Below are 21,007 nucleotides of genomic sequence, written 5' to 3'. Positions count from 1 at the left end.
GTTTTGAATATATTTAGTTTAAGCTTTCATGTTATAGTATGGAAAAGCATGCAGGCAAAGACCCCAAAATAAAAATAAATTAAATATCAAAGTATTAGAGTAGAAAGAAAAGTTGAACAATAACATGTTGTTTTGAAGGTGGGGAGGTCAGTACAGTCTCTGATTTGTTGTGTGAGTGAGTTCCAGAGGGTGGGGGTAACGATGGAGAATGCTCTGTCATAGGTCCGGTGCTTGATTTGTGTGGGGATAGACAAGAGGTGGCTTCTGATGAGTGAAGGCTGCGGGAGGGGGTGTGGTGGTGGAGCAGGTCAGTGAGGTAGCTGAAGGCTGTGTCGACGGATGATTTTGTCAAGGGGGTGAATGTAGAGGATGAAAAGGAGGGGACCAAGCACTGAACCCTGGGGGAAGCCTCGGGACAGAGAGGCAGTGGATGAAGTGCAGTTATTGATATGGATGAACTGGTGTCTGTTGGTGAGGTAGGATTTCAGCCAGGAAAGTGAAGTGTCAGTGATGTTGAGTGATGATTCCAGGCTATCAACTCATTTTCATTTATTTACAACATCCTTCAATTTGGAGTTGATTAAGTTACCATCTATGAACCAACTTCTTGTCATTTGTTTAATTACTCCTACTTTTATTACTAGGAACAATCCTTTGATTGATGTTGTCTGGTATTTTCTCCAAGAAATGGGATTAGTCGGTTATTATTTAGAGAAATATAATATTTGATAGTTCTCTAATAGAAGTTTTACATGACCACAATATATGACTGTGGTTTACCATCTGTTCACAGCATTCTCTCCAGCACCTTGAAGTACAATTTTCTTTCTTTGAATTTGGAGAGTCTTAAAATGAATTATAATCCTCCACAAATATTGTTTTGAAATAGTTTGAGTTAGTAGTTTCATGGTTGTTTTTGGACATTTGCTCCCATATTGGAAACACTTTGAAGAGTTATCCACTGTGTCCTAACGGCAGCCTAAAACTGAGTGTCAGACTTCTTTCCAGAAGTGCTGATGGATGCTCCGGATCTATTTTTGGAGCTTGCATAAAAAATTCCATCTGCCTCTTTAACACAAATGAACCGCGGGGGCACTTTGCATGAGCTCCCTGGTTTGTCTACGTTTTGACTTGACGCACGGACTTGCAAACTCAGGTGTGTACAGCCTCAGCCCTTTGCAAAGTGCCATTTGAGGTACAGATGTTAGAACATGTTTGGACATGGCACACTAATACAAATATACCAACGGTGCATTGGGCAACAGCTGGTGGACAAGATAACATTATGTTTCTTTACTGACTTCATTGGCATGCTAGCCTTCGTTACCATGTGGAAACAGCCTTAGTAGTGTGAATGTGTGTATACAGCGACACAACATGGAGACAATATCTCACCTGCCAGACCCCGATAATAGCGTTGGCGATGAGGATGAGAAGAATTACAACAGGCTCAACAAAGGCGGTGGTTGATTCCTCTCCCTCCTCAAACAGAGCCAACACCTAGATGAACATACAGTAAACAGAACATTAGCAAACATTTTATACTGCAACTCAAGTCACATGCTGACTCCAGGATATACATTTTCAAACATGGATTGCTCTGAAATACAATTAGGAGAAAACATGCTGCAAGAAAATGTGGAGATAGAACCAAGCTAAAATACTATTTAGACATAGAAGCTTTGTACCAGTGTGTGTCTCATTTAGTTCCCTCCTGATGCACCACCACAGCCCTATCCGATTAACTCATGAACACCTTTGTTGGCATCACCCATTGTGTTCAAAAAGTTCTTATTACCTCCAACAAGGAAGTTGTGTTTTTGCTTTGTTTGTCCATTTATTGGCAGGATTACTGAAACATTCCTGGCACAAAATTAGTTAAACTTTGAAAGGGTGTAGCATGAGCTATGAAGAATCCATTAGATTTTGAAGCGATCCAAAACACAGGGCAGATACACTTAGAATGTTTGTTGTTAACCGGATGGGGCTAGCCGTCTATTTCCTATGAGTTTGTTGCTAAGAGCAACTCTTTTCAGTTACAAGTTAGGTTTAGGTGTTAATGTAAAAATATGGACTCTAGCTGCTTCAAAGTCCTGCCTTAGAGGTGGGTCAAGTCAAACTATCATGAATAAAAAAATACTTCAATAAAAATGTGGATTAATGTTAATGGAATGGCCCCAATAACTCCACAGATTTGGTGAAAATACTATGCTACAGCCAGACATAGCAGCAGTAAATAGGAATGAATTCTGAAAATGTGTCGGAGATAGCAGTTTCTTTATGTTGTTCTAACAAGCAACAAAGTACATCTTTAGGAGAGATCATTACATAAAAAGCTGCCCACTGCAACACCAAAATGACTTTACAGCGCTACTTTGTCGATGAACCTAAACACACCGCACAGCGAGAGCAGCACGGAGACAGAAAGGAGAGATAATTAGTGTGAATACTGTTTACAGCATTCGCACTATAGTTCTTCGAATCTTTAATCTTCTTCTTCTTCTTCTTATTATTATTATTAGTAGTATTAGTGTGAATGCCGTTTACAGCATTCCACTATAGTTCTTCAAATCTTTAATCTACTTCTTCTTATTAGTGTGACTGCTGTTTACATTTGACCGAAAGCAGCTACCATTTTTAAACTATAGTTAGAAAAGTAAGAGGTTTATTTCTCATTCAGAACAATGGAAAGGCTCTCCCTTCACAGCACAACTCCATGGAAACCTTTTATCTCTGGGCTCACGTACACAGATTTTTGATAACGTCGTCACCGTGGTAACCTTTGATCTCTGGGCTTACCTTACACACAGGTGTTTGTAAACATTCATTCACTACTACTTACATTTAATACGCAACTCCTTCAGCCTACTTTCAGCTACAGAAACCATTCAACTAATAAATTATTCAGCTATTTCAGGACATTGAGGCTATACATGTTGCTTATACCCTTTTTTAAACCTTTTCTTTTAAATATTAAGCTTCTTCACTATTTTTATTTTGTTTAATATTTCACTTTCAAGTTCTCAACAAAGTCATTTTAATGCATTTGAGCTGTAACAATTCTGATTCAAATCATTTCACTTTTCTGCATTTCTCCGCTAAGTTCAGCAACACACATACTTGGTTTTTGTAGCTAAAAGCAGCTACAGAGACCATTCAACTAATAACATATTCAGCCTTTTCAGCTAAATTCAGCAACAAATGTACTCAGTTTACAGCATTCGCACACATTTTCAGCAGGAAATGCATTTTCTAGTGGGAGTCTACTTTTCCATGATCTGATGGGGTTTATCAAATGATAAAAGAGTATCCCCCCCCACCCCACCCCAATGGTGTATTGAGCAGCGGAGTGCATGTTGAGGCAGACCAGAGCCCGGTCGATAGCTCATCATTCCCCATCATTGGGGACGGTAAATCTCCTCTCTGACTGAGTGAAGATTGGAGGGCAGTCTTCTCAGAAAGGACGGTTTAAAAGACCCATTCAAAACACATTAAGAAGGGTTTGAATACATTACTGCTACTTTCAAGCTGAATAGCAGGTTAAATTACAAGATGAGTAGGCTTTCTTTCGGGTTATAGAACTCATTAAGGGAATCTGGTGGAAACTTAACTTCTTGCTTTTGGCAATCTGATACTAACTTTAGCTCAGATTTAACGTTGGGTATTGAAATCAAAGCTTGATTGCCAAAATAAATCTCTACTTACAGCTTTAAACATTCACACCCCGCATGCATAACTGAACGCTGACACACATGGCGACAGATGGCCCATTATATGTGAGTGTTTGGCTGCTCAAAATGGAAAATCTAAATTAATTCCTATCAAGTTGGTCAGGAAAAAAACACCTAAAAGGTCACCTATTGAAAAATGTAGTATAAACAAAGAGGGCCTGACATCCAATTCTATTGTCCCTTGATTTTTCCTATAGTCTCATGAACATTAACTCCACAGAGTGACGTGGCAAACCAAATAAAGATCAGCCTACTTTCTTTCTTCAGCTCAAAGGGAGGAAGTGCAGCGATATGTCAGACGGCTGCTGCGGCTTTCTGTGTGGCTCTGCCCTATTAAAACTTAACCAGATAGACCAGCTTCAGCAATATTAGCAAACATCACTTTTGAAAGGACAACAATGAAATCGTTATATAAACTGAGGTACTGCTAAAGAAATACCTCATTAAATATTGTCATAATATAGTATGTTACACCAAGGTGGTATTGCTTTATATTAAAGTCTTTCATTGAGGGCTATTAACACCATGTGTTAAATACTATTAACTTAACATTAGCATCATCAACAATTTACCTTTTAGATTAAAATACATTTATCAGCAATTGTCGGAAGCTTGTTAACACTTGATGGACTGCTTTGGAACGTTAATAAAAGCCTAATTTTCTAATTTCCTTAGTTTCTTATAAATGTTGATAATAGCATTACAAACTAATGTATTAAGTTTAGCTAATGTACCTCTATCAATTTGAAACCTTAAATAAGCTGTTTTTGTTTCTCATTTAAGATGAATACATACTTTTTATGCATTGCTTTTTATCAGTTCACTATGCTTTTTGCAGGTAGCTATTCTAAAGAGAGAACAATCCCATTATTAAAAGGTTAATGAAACCTCTTCTATGTAGCAACAAAGGTCAATACATGTTTCCACAAAGAGAGCATTTTATGCTGTGTGTTTGCTAAAACGTGGTTATTTAAACGTAATTCTTAACTCCGATCTTACCATTTCTAACAATAGATGTATTTGAGAAGGGGCAATTGTGAGAAGCATAGCTGAACGTGGCGAAAAAACCTAACCAACTTTCTTATTACCAAGTCACTATTGCTCATTACAGATGTAAGTATAAAAAGTTACAGAGCAGCCTCACCTGACCTGTTTTGTCTGATAATAAGCTTTAATCATGTGTCATGCAAAGAAGGAAGGAGAGTCTAATCTACTCAATTTGAATATATTCAAAATAACCAAATGATTCCCCGGCTAAGGTATGTCTTTCATTCCAGTTCACTCTGCTTTAGCCACTACCCGATTAACCTGGAGACAGTAGATTGAAAACAGAAAGGTTAAAAAGTTACTATAGAAATATCAGAAGATAACTACTGGAAAAGTGTTGGATCAAGCTTCTAGCTTTTAATATATTTGTGACCTTGAGTCAAATCAGGTCATAAGGAACATCATTTTAGATCCTGAGCCGAAACCACTCCAGGCAACAACAACAATGTAAAGCGTTAGGGTCGGTGCAGCAGTGGAACAGGGGCTGTGTTCCACCATAAACACCATTTTAAAGCATGATTTACATGGGGAAAAGTGGGCCCACACTCCAGAGTCCTGCAGTTACGGCCTAACACAACAGCACTTAGAGAAGATATATTGTGTCATGTTCATTTTTAGAGCAACTTTCCTACTTTCAGATATAGCAACAGCAATTCCATCCTCAGACTCTGGGGACGTACTGGAAAAAAAAAGAAGTTATTATGCATTCAGGATTCCCTCACTCCACCCGTCCCCGACCTTCACCACCCTCCGACTGAAACCAGGGTCACAGTTTGAGGCGCTGCAGCAGAGGGAGCTTTGACTGATCGTTTTTTCCCAGTTCAGCAGAAGTGCTCTGTCCGTTTCCCCTCACTGAAACAATATCTACACTGGGTGGAAAGGAAAAGCCTGAAATACACAGGTTTCCACATTTCCACATGAAAATAGACCACTACTGGTAATTTATCTCAAGATCACCCAAAAAAACTGGCCGTCATTTTGAAAGATTAGAACATAGAATGAGGCAATGTAGCCATTTAATGTCCAGTTATTTTTAGGAAGTCTTGCTCATTCAAGGTTAGCCTTTGATTAAAGGCTAAAAAGGTGGTAAATAACATTCTTATAATGAAGATTTATTTGTTTTCCTGCCACAAAAAGGTATATATACAGCAACATTTTTTACTAAAAAAACATCGGCATTGGCCAAATTGTTACTCTAAGCATCGGTATCAAATGCAATCCAAGATGAATATGGAGTTATAATACTTTGGGTGTTACTTACGAAGGACACGCAGGCGGCGAGCAGCAGGATCCGCACCATGAGGTCTTCAAACTGCTCCGCCATCAGATCCCACAGGGACTTTCCTGAAATATGCACAAGCCTTTATGTTTAACTTTTTGGTGCAAAAGCAAAATAGAAGTGACATCCAAGAAAGCACAAATAACTAATGTGTCATAAAGAATGCGATTCATTGCAAATAAAAACCACTAACAAATAAAAAAAAGGGTAAAATTAGATCAAAACAAATCTAACATCCTGCAATCACTGCGACTTTAATTATTGCACAACAATAGATCTAGGTGTTAATTGGAAGGGAGAACAAATACCAAACAATATATTCATTTTTTATCAGTTTAGGTTAGTGTAATGCACAGCAACCACCACGCCCTATTTAAAGTTTGAGTCTTCAACTCTCAAAGTGTATCCTTATTCTTAAGGGTGGGGCGGATCTGTGAGATGTATTGACATTGGTTTGCTTTGTACTGAACAGCAAAGCAAGACAAATGAGTGTTTACAGAGGAGTAGTGGAGTGTGTCCTTTGGTGAAAGCTGCAGTAGTGTACACTCCCAAAGTTCAGTCCTCTGTCGACAGAGCAGAAAAGATCCCGGCTCAAGACGGCTAATCAGCTCGTAAAGGGAGGAGGATCGCAGCGCACTGGAAAAATCAATATTTACCTTCTTCAGCGGGGAGCTCTGTGGATGTCACACCAGGCCGGTTGTAAAAGGATCCAATTGGCAGGGCAGGAGAGAGTGATGGGGTGGAGTTGGGGGGGGGGGGGATAGGGGGGTGGAGGAGAGAGACAAGAGCAGTTAATACATTTGATGAACTCCGTCAGACTGTGATATGCATGCAAGCTTACAAATTTCCCTGCAGGATCGTTCTGCTGGGTGATGATGAGAAGGCAGAACGGCAATACTGTGGGATTAATACCCGCTATTGTATTATTAATCAGTTGAATAACTAGCAATCAAAGCCGAGGATATGCTATTCTGAACTCAAGATGTTTTATATTCCACCTTCAGTAGCTTTAGTGTAGCTTCAGGCCTCGCGCTGTATAATGAAACCCAGAACAATGGGAGAGCACTGTGATAAGAATCAGCTTCATAAAGCACCTCAAGGAAAATGTATGATTTGTAATAATTGGCTATATAAATACAATTTATTTAATTACATGAGACATTACCAAGGCCTTTTGTATCAGTATGACTGCTCATCTCATGATCTGGTAAAGGTTATCTGAAATCCTGCCTCTTTAAATGCTTTTATCTTTGTAAAAAAAAGTGCGTGCATATTTCTTTGCAATACAAAATAAATGTTTCTATGCATTTAATTATTGACTAATCTAACCATTATTTCTCAATTAATTGTTTGGTGAAAATGCCCTTTATGTACATGTAAATGCAATGTTGGCATAATCATTATTGCTCGGTCAAAAACACACTAACAGTTGTTTAATGTTATCGAAGATACTATGAAACTGAAAATATGAACAGTTAATGGAGTGGAAGCGATGCAGTTTTGGTAATTACTTGATAATAAAGAAATGACTGAAAACATTTTCATTTCCAAATTATTTCAGCTCCAAAACCTTGCAGGGTTCTATAAATATATTTTAATATGGTAGATTTGGTCTGTTCCAACAATTATTATTTTCTTTTAGGCAAATATTTTTGTAATTATTATAGAATATTAGCGAAATGGCAAACATTGTTATACTCAGTTTTTGAAGCAATGTATCAAGCAAACAAACATAGCATGAGTGATCATTTGTTCAGCGTTAATGTTATTTATTTCGTTTTGGATGGCTCGAAACACACAATTCCAAATAGTAGCTTCAGGGTCTGAGAACTTGTGACTAGTATTTTTCTTTTCTTGTTTTATTCTCAAACAGTGCCTCAATTCATCAAAAAAGTAATTGAAAGGGTTAAACATTGGACATAATCAATAGTTGGAGCCCTATCTGAAATGAATTTTAGAATTAGGCTAACTTTGCTCCGATTGTCCAGGCAACACTTTTCCTTTATCAAAGCTGCGGTGATCTCATTGGCATTCACACTGCAGCTTCACTCTCTCAACAGTTTTTTCGCAGTCTCAGTGCTTTCGTCATCAGCATGTTCATCAGTGTGTGGGTAAGCTCCCACAAAAACAAACCCGTGAATCAAAACACATTGCTCTTTTCTTTCACATCATCTTGTCATTTTTCATCTGTCATTTGTAAAGAAAAAGCTGGTGTTTTTCTGGCATTTTGAGGCAAACTGAAGATTTCTTCTGATTTGATTACCAGAACTGACACCCACCACACAGATGAGTCACTGGTGTGAGTAGAAAACACATCAGTCATGTTCTAAAAACATTCCAATTGACAAGTACTGTTGATCAGTGCCACCACGATGAGACGCAGGCGTGCTGAGTCACTGGAAGATTCTCACCCAGTCCAAGCTACGGACGAATGGCTCCAATGTAACAAATAACATCCATCACAACTAAGAAATGTGATATATGATAATAAAATCCATAATTTCCAGCTGGATTTAGTGCATTTGCCCTCAAAGCCTTCATTTTATCATCTTCTCTTTCGGTAAAGGTGAATCTCTTGTTTAAATTGTGGAAACCTCATGTTTCTCCGCATGTTTTGACCAGACGGTGCTACACGAGTAAAACACGTGACCCTGTGCACAGCCTCCTTCCAAGAACAAAAACTCTGCAGCTACATATTAAACGTGCCACTGGCAGGAAGAGAAACAATTTTACATTATGACTTCTGTAATCGTTCCATGACTTCCAAAGTGCTTTCCCTGTAGTCAAAAACAATCCAACCCAAGGAGATGTTAGTTTTTTGAGAATACAGGTGAAATCATTTGCCTAATTTGGCTTGTAATGAAACCAGAGGGAGCTAAATGGATTGTACAAACAAGCTATTAAAGAACTGAGAAGTTCTTGGATAGGCATTAACGCCAAGAATATGATAACGCCTCCAGTCGGACCAAAACATGATCTGCTGAATATTATTCTTCTATTAGGTAACAACCTACTTGGGAGCTTGCATAATAATAGCTGATGAGTCATTGTAAATTGCTTTTCAAACTCGCTGTCTGGAGGGTTTTCAGAGTTCAGGTTGGACACGGTTGAACTCACGGGGGACTTTTGGCCAGCAGCGGCGAGGTGGAGTAGTGGGTTCTGCTGTTTTCCATGCTCCAGTAGTCTGACATGAGCCTGTTTCCCCATTACTGTGCCTCCCTGGTTGTATAATGTTTTTAATAGCAGACAGGCTGGCTGCGAGTTGAGTGCTGGAGACAAGAATTGACAGAGTGAGAGGACAAGACAGACAAAAGGGGAAAGAGAGAAGAGAGGGGAAGGGAAGAGAGACAGGGCTGGAAGTGTTGGATGGGGTTCCCCGACTTCCCTCTGCCAAGGATTCCCTCTCAGTCATCTGGCCCGTGTCAACCCAAAGGCTTGCCCAGGCACATTCCTGAACACTGACTTCACCTCTCTCCCTCGCTCCGTGTCCCCACAGCACCTCCCTCTCGGCCCAGACAATGAATAAAAGAGCTTGTTTACTCGCAGCAGAAAGCGAGCAGCGCAGAGCAGAGGGGAGACACTTCCTGGAGATAGTTGCCAACAACAGCAGAGAGCTGTGTCCAGAGGCAGGAACAGAAGCAGGAAACATGGCCTGTCTTTCTCTCTGCAATGGCAATGGACGTGCTGATAGGAGCTCTCAGCGCCAGCTCTTCTTCAGAATCCATTACTGAATTACAGCCCGGATTATCGAGACCCCCAGTCAACATCACATCTGAGTGTGGCTAGGCAGTATTAACAAGCCAGGCCCACTTGCGCAAAATACAAACATGATAAAGTTTTCAGCAGTTACCATGGCGACTTGGCTCATGAAGGCTCCTCGAAAAACAAGCGTTTTCACGAGGTAATGTGCCAGTGTCTGTCAAGAATACCAAGAATAACTGTTATGCAAACTTGATGTACAACCCCCAAACATACACACACTAAGTCTGATTATGTAAACACACTAGTAGCCACTGCAGGCTGCTAATACAGTTAGGATGAGTTGTTGAGGCTAACCTTCAATTAAACTTAGCCAGCCGGTTAAAGATAGGGTTGGTCATTTTCATAAAAAAACATTTTAGTTATATTTGTTGCAATTGTGTTTTTATCCCAACAATTATTTATAAATCAAAAAAGACTTAGCAACTGTCAGAGCTGTTGCTGCCAGTAACTCTCATTGGAGAATAGCAGGCAACACTGGGTTAGTATTATTATTTGTTGTTGACACTCTTTGACGGGATCATTTTCACTGAATACCGATTTCAGACACAGTTGGCACTGCAACACATTTAGACCTGATCTGTTTTCGGACTACATACTCTATAAACGTGGCACAAATTGGAATAAAAAAATAAATATAATCTAAATCCATGGGCTGAAATTGCCTGCAGCCTGAACATATCCCATGGCCCCCCCTCCAGGATCCCGTTCTATCCACTGACTATGAGAATGTAAAACAGGCCTATAAATACCATGATGGTAACTCCTAATAAGATAGTCCACTATAGCTTCCTATATCAGGTTATAAGGTTGAATGCATTACCCATATTAAATGTGAATTATAAATGTTCTCCTCTCTAACCTTATTATCAATTATACACAGAAGGCATCGCAGGTCACTGCAGAAGAGAAGTCTGTCTGCAGTCTGACAGAGTCAATGTTTCGTCCATTACATAAATGTCAATGGAGGGCTTCCCTCCTCTGAGGAAGTCATACACAACGTGTTAAGTGGGTGAGTGTCAGCAGCAGCTATCTTTGGGAGCCTCGCTGACCTCAGAGCAGCCACCCTGAGGATCAGAGCGGGGCAGAGGAGGAAGTGGAACAAAGTCACTAATCACTTCTCTGCAGCATAATGACATGCAGCTTCTCTCAAGTCATTATAGGCCCAGAAACTTCACACTGGATTAAAGCTGCTGCACTCACACACAAAAAGACAAGATTACTATGTTGGCGATTGTGTTTGCTCTGGTGAAGACTATCGTATAATTGTTATACATATGTTTTTACTCACTTTTTAATACACGTACCACTTTACTGTTGCCATTGTAATTGGGTTAATTTCTCTCCCAACACATACTTTCGTTGCAGTTGTATGTCTTAAATGTAATTTAGGTTAACTTCCTGTTTTATTTATATGCTTTTATTTTGAAGGCGAGTTTACACTTTTGACAGGAAGTTGTTTCTATGGAAACGTGAAATGCTACATGATTGTGTGTTTGTGCTCTGCTCAGCGTGTCCGACACCGGCATTTGTTTTCAAATGACCATGAACAGTAATTTACACACATCTGGCTAACTCCATATGTGTATTCCCAAGTGAAAGAAATTTGTTTAATCTTAATCTCGATTGTAGGCTAGTGCCACACACACACACACACACACACACACACACACACACACACACACACACACACACACACACACACACACACACACACACATATTGTGCGCACAAATGAAGTTTGTTTGTTTGTAGCCTTTATTTAACCAGGTGAAATCCCCTTGAGATCAAAAGATCTATTTTTCAAGGGTGACCTGCAGCACATTGGTTACACATGTAACATAAAAACAACAGAACAACAATAAGGACGACATACAGGCCACAAATTACATCTTGTGCGCACAAGTTAATAAAACGTGGCCTCGTTTTATTTATTTTTCTCTCTATGAACCCTCTGGGTAAGGGGCTTTTTCTCAGTTTGGTGCAAAACAGACAAGCCTTAAACTGCAGTTATATTCTTAACGTTAGGAAACTGTCTAAAACCTGCTGACACTCCAGACCCTCAGGCAGAAACGACCTTGACTTTAGTATAATGTTGCAGACTCTCTTGACAAAGAGAGGAAAAGTTTAGTTTCAGTAAGAGAAGTTTAGTTTCAGTAAGAGAATGCACAGTGAGAATATACATAAGAAGGGAGGAATGATGAAATGCTCTGCTCATAACACTTTTCAGTTATTCTGCTGTGTTTGTTTAACTGATCAAACTGTATTCCTCTCCACAGTAGAGGCAAATGAGAAAACACAATCAACTGTCAGAGAGTTTCTTTTGAGCGGCTCATCTCTGACACACTGGTGTCAGAAAAGAGAATGAGTTTCAAAGAGGAGATTTTATCTTTTCTACCCAATTAAGACAGATCCAGCTCAATGGCTGCTGCTGCTTCTTATTGGCTGCACTGTCTCTGACGTCATGAGGCTGTGGTCAGGGAAAGAGAGAGGATTTTCCCTCCCGATGTTACACAGGATGGCTCATGCTGGAATAAAACTGCTGCGTCACTGTAAGAGTAAAAAAGACAAACCTGCATGTGAGTGTTGTGTATATTTTGGTTGCAGATTTTTACAAAGAGTTTGTGTTATTGAAAAACCTGTTCTTAACTACTTCATCAACAACGCTTTTTGGTCAATCTGATTAAGACACTTCATTCTCCACAAACATAGGAGATTATCTGAGTCGTGACAGAGTGTAGCTGCGGAGGATTACCAAAGATAAGATATATTCTAATGCGTACATCCGCTGCAAACATTTACTGCTTGTTTCACATTAGATGCAGATTTAAATAAACAGTCAGATGCACACAGAATAAGTGCATTGCTCCACATTCTAGCAGTCACAGTATATGATGAGTTGTGCTGGCAGAGGAAAAGGAAAAGGGCCTGTCAACGGAGAAGGACATGCATGAGGTGATTAGCTCATATCTCTTCAGGGCTCGCAGCTTCCTCTTTAAAGTCACAGCTGTGCCAATTGAAGAACCAATTTTGAAAAACAGGGTAGAGAGTAGCGAGTAAGATGGCAACCAGCATCCCAGTAGCCAATCAGAGAATCGAAATTCTGTTAAAAAAAAGTCAGCAATCCCCCGAACAGCAGTCTGAAACATCTATGTTAACACTTTGCTATTAATAGTTTTTTTGGGGGTTTAGAAACCAGAGCAAAACTTCTATCGAATCAAATGCCTGGTACTGTACAACTTCACCCATCAGGGCCCTGCAGCTATGGAAGTCATTCTCAGGAGTGAACATTTCAAACTGTGGAATGAAATGTAGAAATATTTTTAAAGGGCTTTAAATAAATAACACGTACCCACTACCAGTGTGCATGACACTGTAAAAGCCTAAACTTTGAGTCTACACATACAGGATTAAAATCTGCCTTGATGTGCCAAAATGTTATTAAAAAGGATAAGTGTGGTGATTTTTATATTATCACATGAAAAAAAACAACCTACAATGAAACAAATCCTATGAACAAGTATTGTTTGTATAGCCTAAGTCTGATATATTCCTCATCTTCTTCACCATGCATGATGAAACTCCATTTGAAAAAACAAACATATTGAAATTAGAAAAGTCAAATATTTGTACATAACACTACAATGAAGGAAAAAGTTTGGTATCATTAGAAGTTAAAGTTTTTGTCTTTGAAATAATGAAATAAATACCAAGATAAGAAATTCAGGATTGTGTCTCATATCATGACATGTTCTAGTTTGACACTGTGGCTCATTGTTTTATTGAACCTGTCCCAGTAGAGCGGAACAGGTTTACCCATGATCCCAACACATTACTTTATTAGTTATTTATCCAGCATACTTTACATACAGCTCATTATAGTATATACTATACGACTTCATGTTCACATTACGGCATGTCCCGAGGTCAGACACACACTGTATAACATATGCACATATCAGCCCACTCCTGGAAACACCTTTATGTGCACATCTCCTCAGTAGACCGTGCAGATGTAACTGGTGACTCAATATCATCATACCATAAGGGGAATGATGGTGACTGACAGATGCAGAGGTGGGTGGGAAGCAGGCAAGACAAGTGACAAGCTCCAACAGGAATACAGCTCCTTTGAAGGCGGTCGGGCAGCCCACTAGAACAAGGAAGTGACTCAACACCCCAAGGACTTCATATGACTTTTTCTACAACTTAACTCTCCTTTTTCAGCCCACACAACTCCAACGCTGCAATTTAACTCAACTGGAGGATTTTCACACGACAAAGTGGAAGCCGACTTTGAAGGAGTGTGCTGCGATGTGTGTGTCGTGTGAAGAAGGAGGAGCAGGAAACTGCCGAACGGCTCTCGTATTTCAAACGCGGGAGCGAGCAAGCTTTTAGGTCGGGTTGCAGAACAGGAAGAGAAACAACACTAAGTGAGATCCTACAAGAGGAAGTTGTAATTGTTTTCGGGCTACAGCCAGAGTGGGGAGAGTGTAGTAATATTGCATCATGTAGCGAGGATAGCATCACCTAAGACACAACCCACGCCGTTGGTGGCACTTGGGACACAAGACAAAACATTGTTTCCGGTGCAAGTTGATACATTTCACAATTACATCAATTAAATAATTTAAAACTACTTAAAAAAGGGATAGTTTTGATTGTTTGAAGTTGGGTTGTTTGAGGTACTTATCCATAGTCAGTTTGTTGCCTAAAGTAAAACGGCTGCCAAAGCTAAACACTGTACTGCTGTTGAGTTGAGTAAAGTTGGAACGATATTGGCAGCAAAAGCATATCAGCCACTTAAACATTGTCAGATTAAGTGTAGCCTATGCTATATTTAGAATATGTTCGACCCTTTACCTTGCCGTCAAGTCATTTGGGTACGGAATCTCGGCTCTCTTCGAAAGCCACTAGACAAAATAGGTAATTTTACCACGAAAAAAACACTGGGGTTGCTGGTACATCTTTGCCTTGCTTAATAAGTGTGTCTGTGTGATTGTGTGACTTTGGGGTTTCAAAGGGTTGGTTAGGGTTCTCCAAAATCACACTAACATTAACCAATTGAGGCAGATGTAGACCAGAAACCCCCACTTCTCCGCAAGATAAAATTACCTATCAATGGATTCTGGAAGAGTATGAATTAATATAATAACTTCAGTTCCCCATTGGAGAAGGTTGTTCGACGGAAAAGTTAAGCCGTGAAAAGATTCTTAATAAAACGTACACTTTACTGATTGATTGTTTAAGGCAGGCCTTTTTAAGTTGCTTAAATCTGTATTGCTAATGTACCCGTCCACAGCAGCAGACTGCATTACTTTGCTGATGGAATAACTGTGTTTATTTTAACTGGGGCAGTGCAGATTGATGAATACCTTTTAGAGCCACACTTTCCATTTAATGTCTATGAGATGGGCAGAAGCTCACTAGACTTTTAGCAGAATGCGCCAACCAAGAGATAAAGAGGCAGGTTTGTTGATTATTGTCGTTGATAACACAATATTCAGTGTGAAAGTTAACCAAGTATCTCACGTTCAACCCTGTATCGTGATGGTAGAATGTCTTGCATTGGAGGTTGCTTAACCTGAATATGTTGTGCAATCAAGTTCTTCTCCTAAAGGGAGTGTCGGAGGATATTTTTAAAACGTGGACTAATCTTGCAGGCACTCAGACCCAAAGTGATTTATTTAACGAGCTTTGATTAATAATGCTGAACGTAACGATAATTTAAAGTCGGTAAAAGCTTTGACAGTGTCATTTGTGAGGTTATATAAAAAGGACAATTTGCTTTAATGTTTTAAAAAGAAGAAGAGGAGGGGTCATTAAATGAACACCCTCCACTGAATCAGAATCAGAATACCTTTACTAGTCCCACAGAGGGGAAAAGGTCCTTCTCCCCTGGACACTCCCTCACCTGTGTGTCCTCTCCGCTCTCTGGGTCAAACCCTTCTCAAAAGCATTGATTGCTCATGAGGCCAATAAGCCCCTTCTAAAAATGAACTCCATTTGTCTTTGAAATTGGGGTTACGAGTGCACAGGACACAATGCTCGAAACACCGCAAGCTGTAACAGCACAAACATTCTTGGTGCACCCACACACACACACACACACACTCAGAGCGAGTGTGTGAGAAAGACAGAGGCCTATGACTTCCTCAGAACTGTTTCACAATCAAAATGATAAACGCTCTTGTAGATTGAGGTGCTTGTCGTTCTCAACAATGAACGAGCTATTTTTGTGTGTGTGCGTGTGTGTGCGTGTGCGTGAGTGTGTAAATAAAAAAGGAGCTGCCGTAAATGAAAGGTGTGAATAAAAGGACAGCCGCTGCGGCAAGGACTGCTTTGTAGAAAAGACTGTCCAGTTGTGGCAGCTAAGCTAATTTTCCAACATCTCAGAAAAGGGATAAGAAACACTGATGCTGTTTAGAGGAGGTTTTATTGTCACAGCACATGAAAGTGTCGACATTAAGCCAGGAAGCCTACACAGCGTTCACCTGCCTCTACTTACAGCGTGGCATTGAAAGAAAAGTATTTTACCATAAAATGCACAAATCAATAGCATTAAGAACAAAGACAAATCAATAATCTCACCGAGATTTATTGATAAATCTTCAAATTATTTTCTTAATGAACCAAGGGTACTATAAAATATATTTTTTTAAAGTAAAAAATGTCTGTGCAAGGGTCTCAAAGTCTAGAGTAATGTGTTCAAATGTCTTATTTTGTCCATCTTTAACCAAAGTATATTCACTTTAGTATGATATCAAAAGGAAGAAATCTGCATATTTGACAAGATGCAAACAGCATTGTCTCTCATTCATGGATGAAAACATACTGTAGCAATGAATAGGTATAAAATAACTTGCTAATAATTTTTCTGACAATCACTTAGGTCAACTAATTGTTGCATCCTTCAAAGATTGCAATCTTTTGCCACGAATATTAATATATGAAAAAATGCCAGGAACCATCCAAACCTTAAGTTCTCACCAAGGTTTAAACTTCCAAGTTATGTATAGAAGCAACAAGGTCACACACAGACACACTCGTCTTTTGTGAATTGCAGCGTTGAGATGACATCTAAGCACACACTTCTCAGATGTTTCTCCTCCAGCCTAGATATGTTGAGGCTCATCGAGTGTGTTAAACCTCTCCTATCCTACGAATGATTGCTGTGGATGAGTCAACCATGTCACCTGGTCCTCCCTGCCTGTCAGTGCCACCTCCTAAAGACACTTGCAGCAGAGTGACAATGGATTCCCACTATTTCCCTCACCTTGTCCAAACTACATACACTGACAGTGTGACACACGGTGGAGATCTTGTTTGGGACATGTTGATTTAAAATGATCCTGCTGATAATGACATCCTGTTAACTGTGTCTCAGAGTGAAACATTGTACATGCATGCCAATGAGAGTGAGGTAAGCGTACCACCCGCAGAACAGCTTTGAGCGGCAGCGGCCTGGAACACAACATCAAGGCTCACACATAGTCCTTGCAGTCAACTACAAGGTCTGCGGTTTGTGAGCAGAGGGGAAGGAGTTAGCAACATCACTCTGCAACAACTAGTGCTAAAATAGTCACCAAGCCAATTTCACTCAGCTTCTTCAATTGTGTTGGCTTGTGGAGCAAGTGGATAACCCCCTGCATGCCCCAAAAGGAATAAAGGGTATCCCTTCTCTCCCTCCCTCCTGCATGTGTCGCAAAAGGCAGGATGTTCACAGCTAAAAGTGAAAGAGATGTTATCTGTGGTAAGACGTTGCCTTTTTCCATGAAGTCATCACAGGCCCCTGGCTGCAACAAAAGGGCTTCTGTTTGACTGGCACAATGTGCCGCTCTGCTCCACAGCTTGGCCACACATGCAAATGACAGGCCGGGGGGGAAAGGTGTGGTGATGTCAGGTCCCAGCTTCACACGAAAATACTTATCCAACACCAGTGTCAAACATGAGGTGTGACCCACAAAATAAGCTATATTTTCCCTGTAAGGCATCTAGTGAATAACTCTACTTGCAGTGATAGGTTATTTATTTGTGATCTGTATCAAAATGTTAGATGGCTTTAGAGATCTACTTCCTTCTGCTTTCTTGTCATTGGAGCTGGAAAGTATACAGCCATGTGCAGAACAACTGTTGAAAGTGAAAACAGGTTGTTCAAGATTTTCTGTTTCATTTTCTTCATTACCGTCTCATCCTCTTCCTCTCCCGAGCCTGCTCTGCACTTCCTGGTCTCTGAATGAGAGCTAGGGATGTCACATTATTGGTGCAATAAAGCTTTATTTAGTGAACTGTTTTATTTATTGAACTACCGTTTGACGCACTGACATAGCTTCCAACGAGACTTGACGACCTCATTGCACAATCTGAATAAAATGAAGTGGGATGAATGACATTGGTTTAAATTCAATTTGTGTGTATGCATTGCCATTTCCCTTGATCAGGTGTGTCTCTGCGTGCCAACTTTAACTGGTGCGATGTGCAATTAATGATTTCAACATGTGCAACAATGAATGTGCCACTTACATTTCCACTGAGTGTGCGCTAGAGGAAATAGGTTTGTATTTATTTACGCACACGATTTGCAACGACTTGAAATATAATGGCTGCATTTGGATTTCCAAGCAACAGGCTGTACTACGCATCAATATCAAGTGAAATTAAACATTTTACAAATTATTTAACTACTCACCGTTCGGTCCATATTTCTCCACATTGGCTTTGACTTGCTCCAGAGTCAGCCCAGTGTTTTCGTTGACGCTGAAGTTGTCCAAAACTTCACTCGCCGATTTAGTGTGTGCATTTTCCATCTTGGCGGACTGGGCTTAGATGATCAGATCGTAATGCATGTAGTTGAGGAACATCTATTGTGGCAATCGCCGGGGGGGGGGGGGGGGGGGCGGGGGTGAAACAAACAGCAGTAATTTCCTCCTCTGCACGCTGAGGCGGCTGAGTGTCGGTCGGTGCGTCACCTGTGTGTCCCCCCTGGAAGAAAAGCTCCAGGTCCGCGGTACACACGCTGCTGTTACACTGTGGGTCTGTTGCTGCTGCTACTTCATCTCCATCTGAAGGTGTGCTGCGTGTGTGCCCGCGTGCACCGCCTCTCGCTGTTGATCACTCCCTCCTGTGCTCCCATTGGCTGCGCGTACCTGCGGAGGGCTCCACTTCAAACAGGATGCATGCAGCTCTGTCACATGTGTTTCTGAAGTGCAGGATACATTGTTGTAGTAAACGCTTTTGTCGTTTCAGTGTGAAATTCTTTTTTTCGCTTATATATTTAATGAACAAGTACCCAAATGAATCTGATATTGTAACTCCCCCAACAGACATTTGCACATCATATGAGCCATTCCTGAACACTTGCACATTTCCTGTATCCTGTATTTCAAACTACACTGCTCCTTCACCCTAAATTCTGTTATTCTGCATGTATTTTATGTTATTAACTTCTCATATTCTTGTAGTACATATTTATCTGTAGATTTTCTGTAGATTTATATTTCTTGCAAACATGTCTTTTTTTTAATAGTTCTATATTTTCTTGCTTATTTCCTCTTAGGCAAACTGTGTTTACGTGTGTAGCGTTGTACACCAAAGCAAATTCCTTGTATGTGTAAACCTGCTTGGCAATAAACCTGTTTCTGATCTCTGACTTAACTCCTGAGCTAAATGGGATACAAGGCCTTCATCAAGGAGTTGGTAATCATGACGTGGTTATTCAAGATAATCCACACACCTTATTGGAAGCAGTTTCATCTAGGAAATATTTTTCTTCTTGTCTGAACTACACCCATTAACTGTATGAACAGAAGGAAGAATGCTTTGATTTTTTTACAATATTTATTTGCCACAAACCGCAAGACGAGTGCAATGTCGTTCCATTATATTAGAGAGAAGGCAGACATTTCTAAGGCTAATATCTTCAGAAGAATAAACAGTCTAGGTTGATAAACAGGAAGAAAGCAAGAGGAAAATATGTATTTCTGATGTTGAACTGTTCCTTTAAAACAGTGATCTTCAAAACCTTATAGCCAGACTACTGCTGTTTATGCGAGAATGATGTAGACTAGTATAAGTTAGCATTCTGCACAAAACAGCTATACTAGTTTATCTAGTCAATTAGGCCCGTTTTAGGTTTGCTCTCACACTATGCAAGTCAGACAAAAAAACACTGAGTAATTTAAAGCTTACAGAGATAGAATACTCCCCAGGCTGTTTTCCACTGTGCAATTTTCCTCAGAACTGACAAAAAAAGAGAGGAAAACCTAGCCTGTAAATCGGGGTTTGTAATAGAGTCACAGATTGAATAATGTTACTGAAAATGACATGCAATCCCTGCAACATAAAACATTGTGTACTTTGCATATCACACACACATTGTCCCACCTTACCCGAAAGAAGGGAGGTGACCAGCTTTGAAGAATAGCTAGTTGAAGGGGGAACAAAATAACATGGTTTATTATGGTTTATTTGTATTTATTTACATAACTTTTACAAGCAGACAGCGAATGTTTTGCTTATGGCATTAATTTAAACATAACATGAAATAATTACTATATGCAGACATTTAAAAAGAATATTAGAACATGCCATGTAAAAGAACTGTAATTTGAAGACAATCAGACGTGATGGTGGGTTTGAGCTGCACAATAACAGCCAAACAGAACGTCTCTAACTCTGACAGCTGTGTTCTCCGTCCTTGCTTTCCTGCCAGAATGTTCTCTCAAGGAGACTTGGCGTGAACATCCTTCTCGAGTCAATTGGTTGCTGTTCTGGTATTGAGAAACAGCCTCTGGATCCAAAAGATCAAGGAGAATTACGAACACTTCAGAGGATGTTTTCACACATGCCAGAAGATTATTATTTTTAAGTCAAAACAATAATAAAATGTGTAGAAAATTCCCTTTATAATAGTTGTATCAACACCATTACAGCATATGTGAAATATAGGACTAACAGGTATTTCTCCTTGTACAGTTATTGAAATGTAACGTGAAAGGTGGAAATGTTGAATAATAGTTTTCTTGCAACAACCATGGGGTAACCACCAAGTCTATATGTTAAAATACTCCCATTACTAATTAAAAGTTTCCACATTCTTATCAACAAGACGTACTTTGAGTAAGAGGTACTTGTTTTATTTGACTGGTATGTGATTATACTTAAGCATAGTGAAGATACAATCATTTCCAAA

General features: G+C 39.8%; 1 protein-coding gene across 1 annotated transcript in view; it reads right to left on the bottom strand.

The window, feature by feature from the left end:
• Positions 1–18,924, bottom strand: part of atp2a3 (ATPase sarcoplasmic/endoplasmic reticulum Ca2+ transporting 3) — a 55,012-nt gene extending 36,088 nt beyond the window's left edge. Inside the window, exons 1-4 of the mRNA XM_079650290.1 lie at positions 18,506–18,924; positions 6,714–6,731; positions 6,040–6,122; positions 1,396–1,500 (exon numbers count right to left, since the gene is read on the bottom strand). Coding sequence (XP_079506416.1) covers positions 1,396–1,500; positions 6,040–6,122; positions 6,714–6,731; positions 18,506–18,623 — 324 coding nt within the window. The 5' untranslated portion in view covers positions 18,624–18,924. The remainder of the gene's footprint in view (positions 1–1,395; positions 1,501–6,039; positions 6,123–6,713; positions 6,732–18,505) is intronic.
• Between the last annotated feature and the right edge of the window lie 2,083 nt (positions 18,925–21,007).

The sequence above is a fragment of the Notothenia rossii genome (assembly GCF_949606895.1).
Source record: "Notothenia rossii genome assembly, chromosome: 9".
NCBI lineage: Eukaryota > Metazoa > Chordata > Actinopteri > Perciformes > Nototheniidae > Notothenia > Notothenia rossii.
The sequence above is the reverse complement of the archived record's forward strand: the minus strand, read 5'-3'. Positions and strand labels throughout refer to the sequence as shown.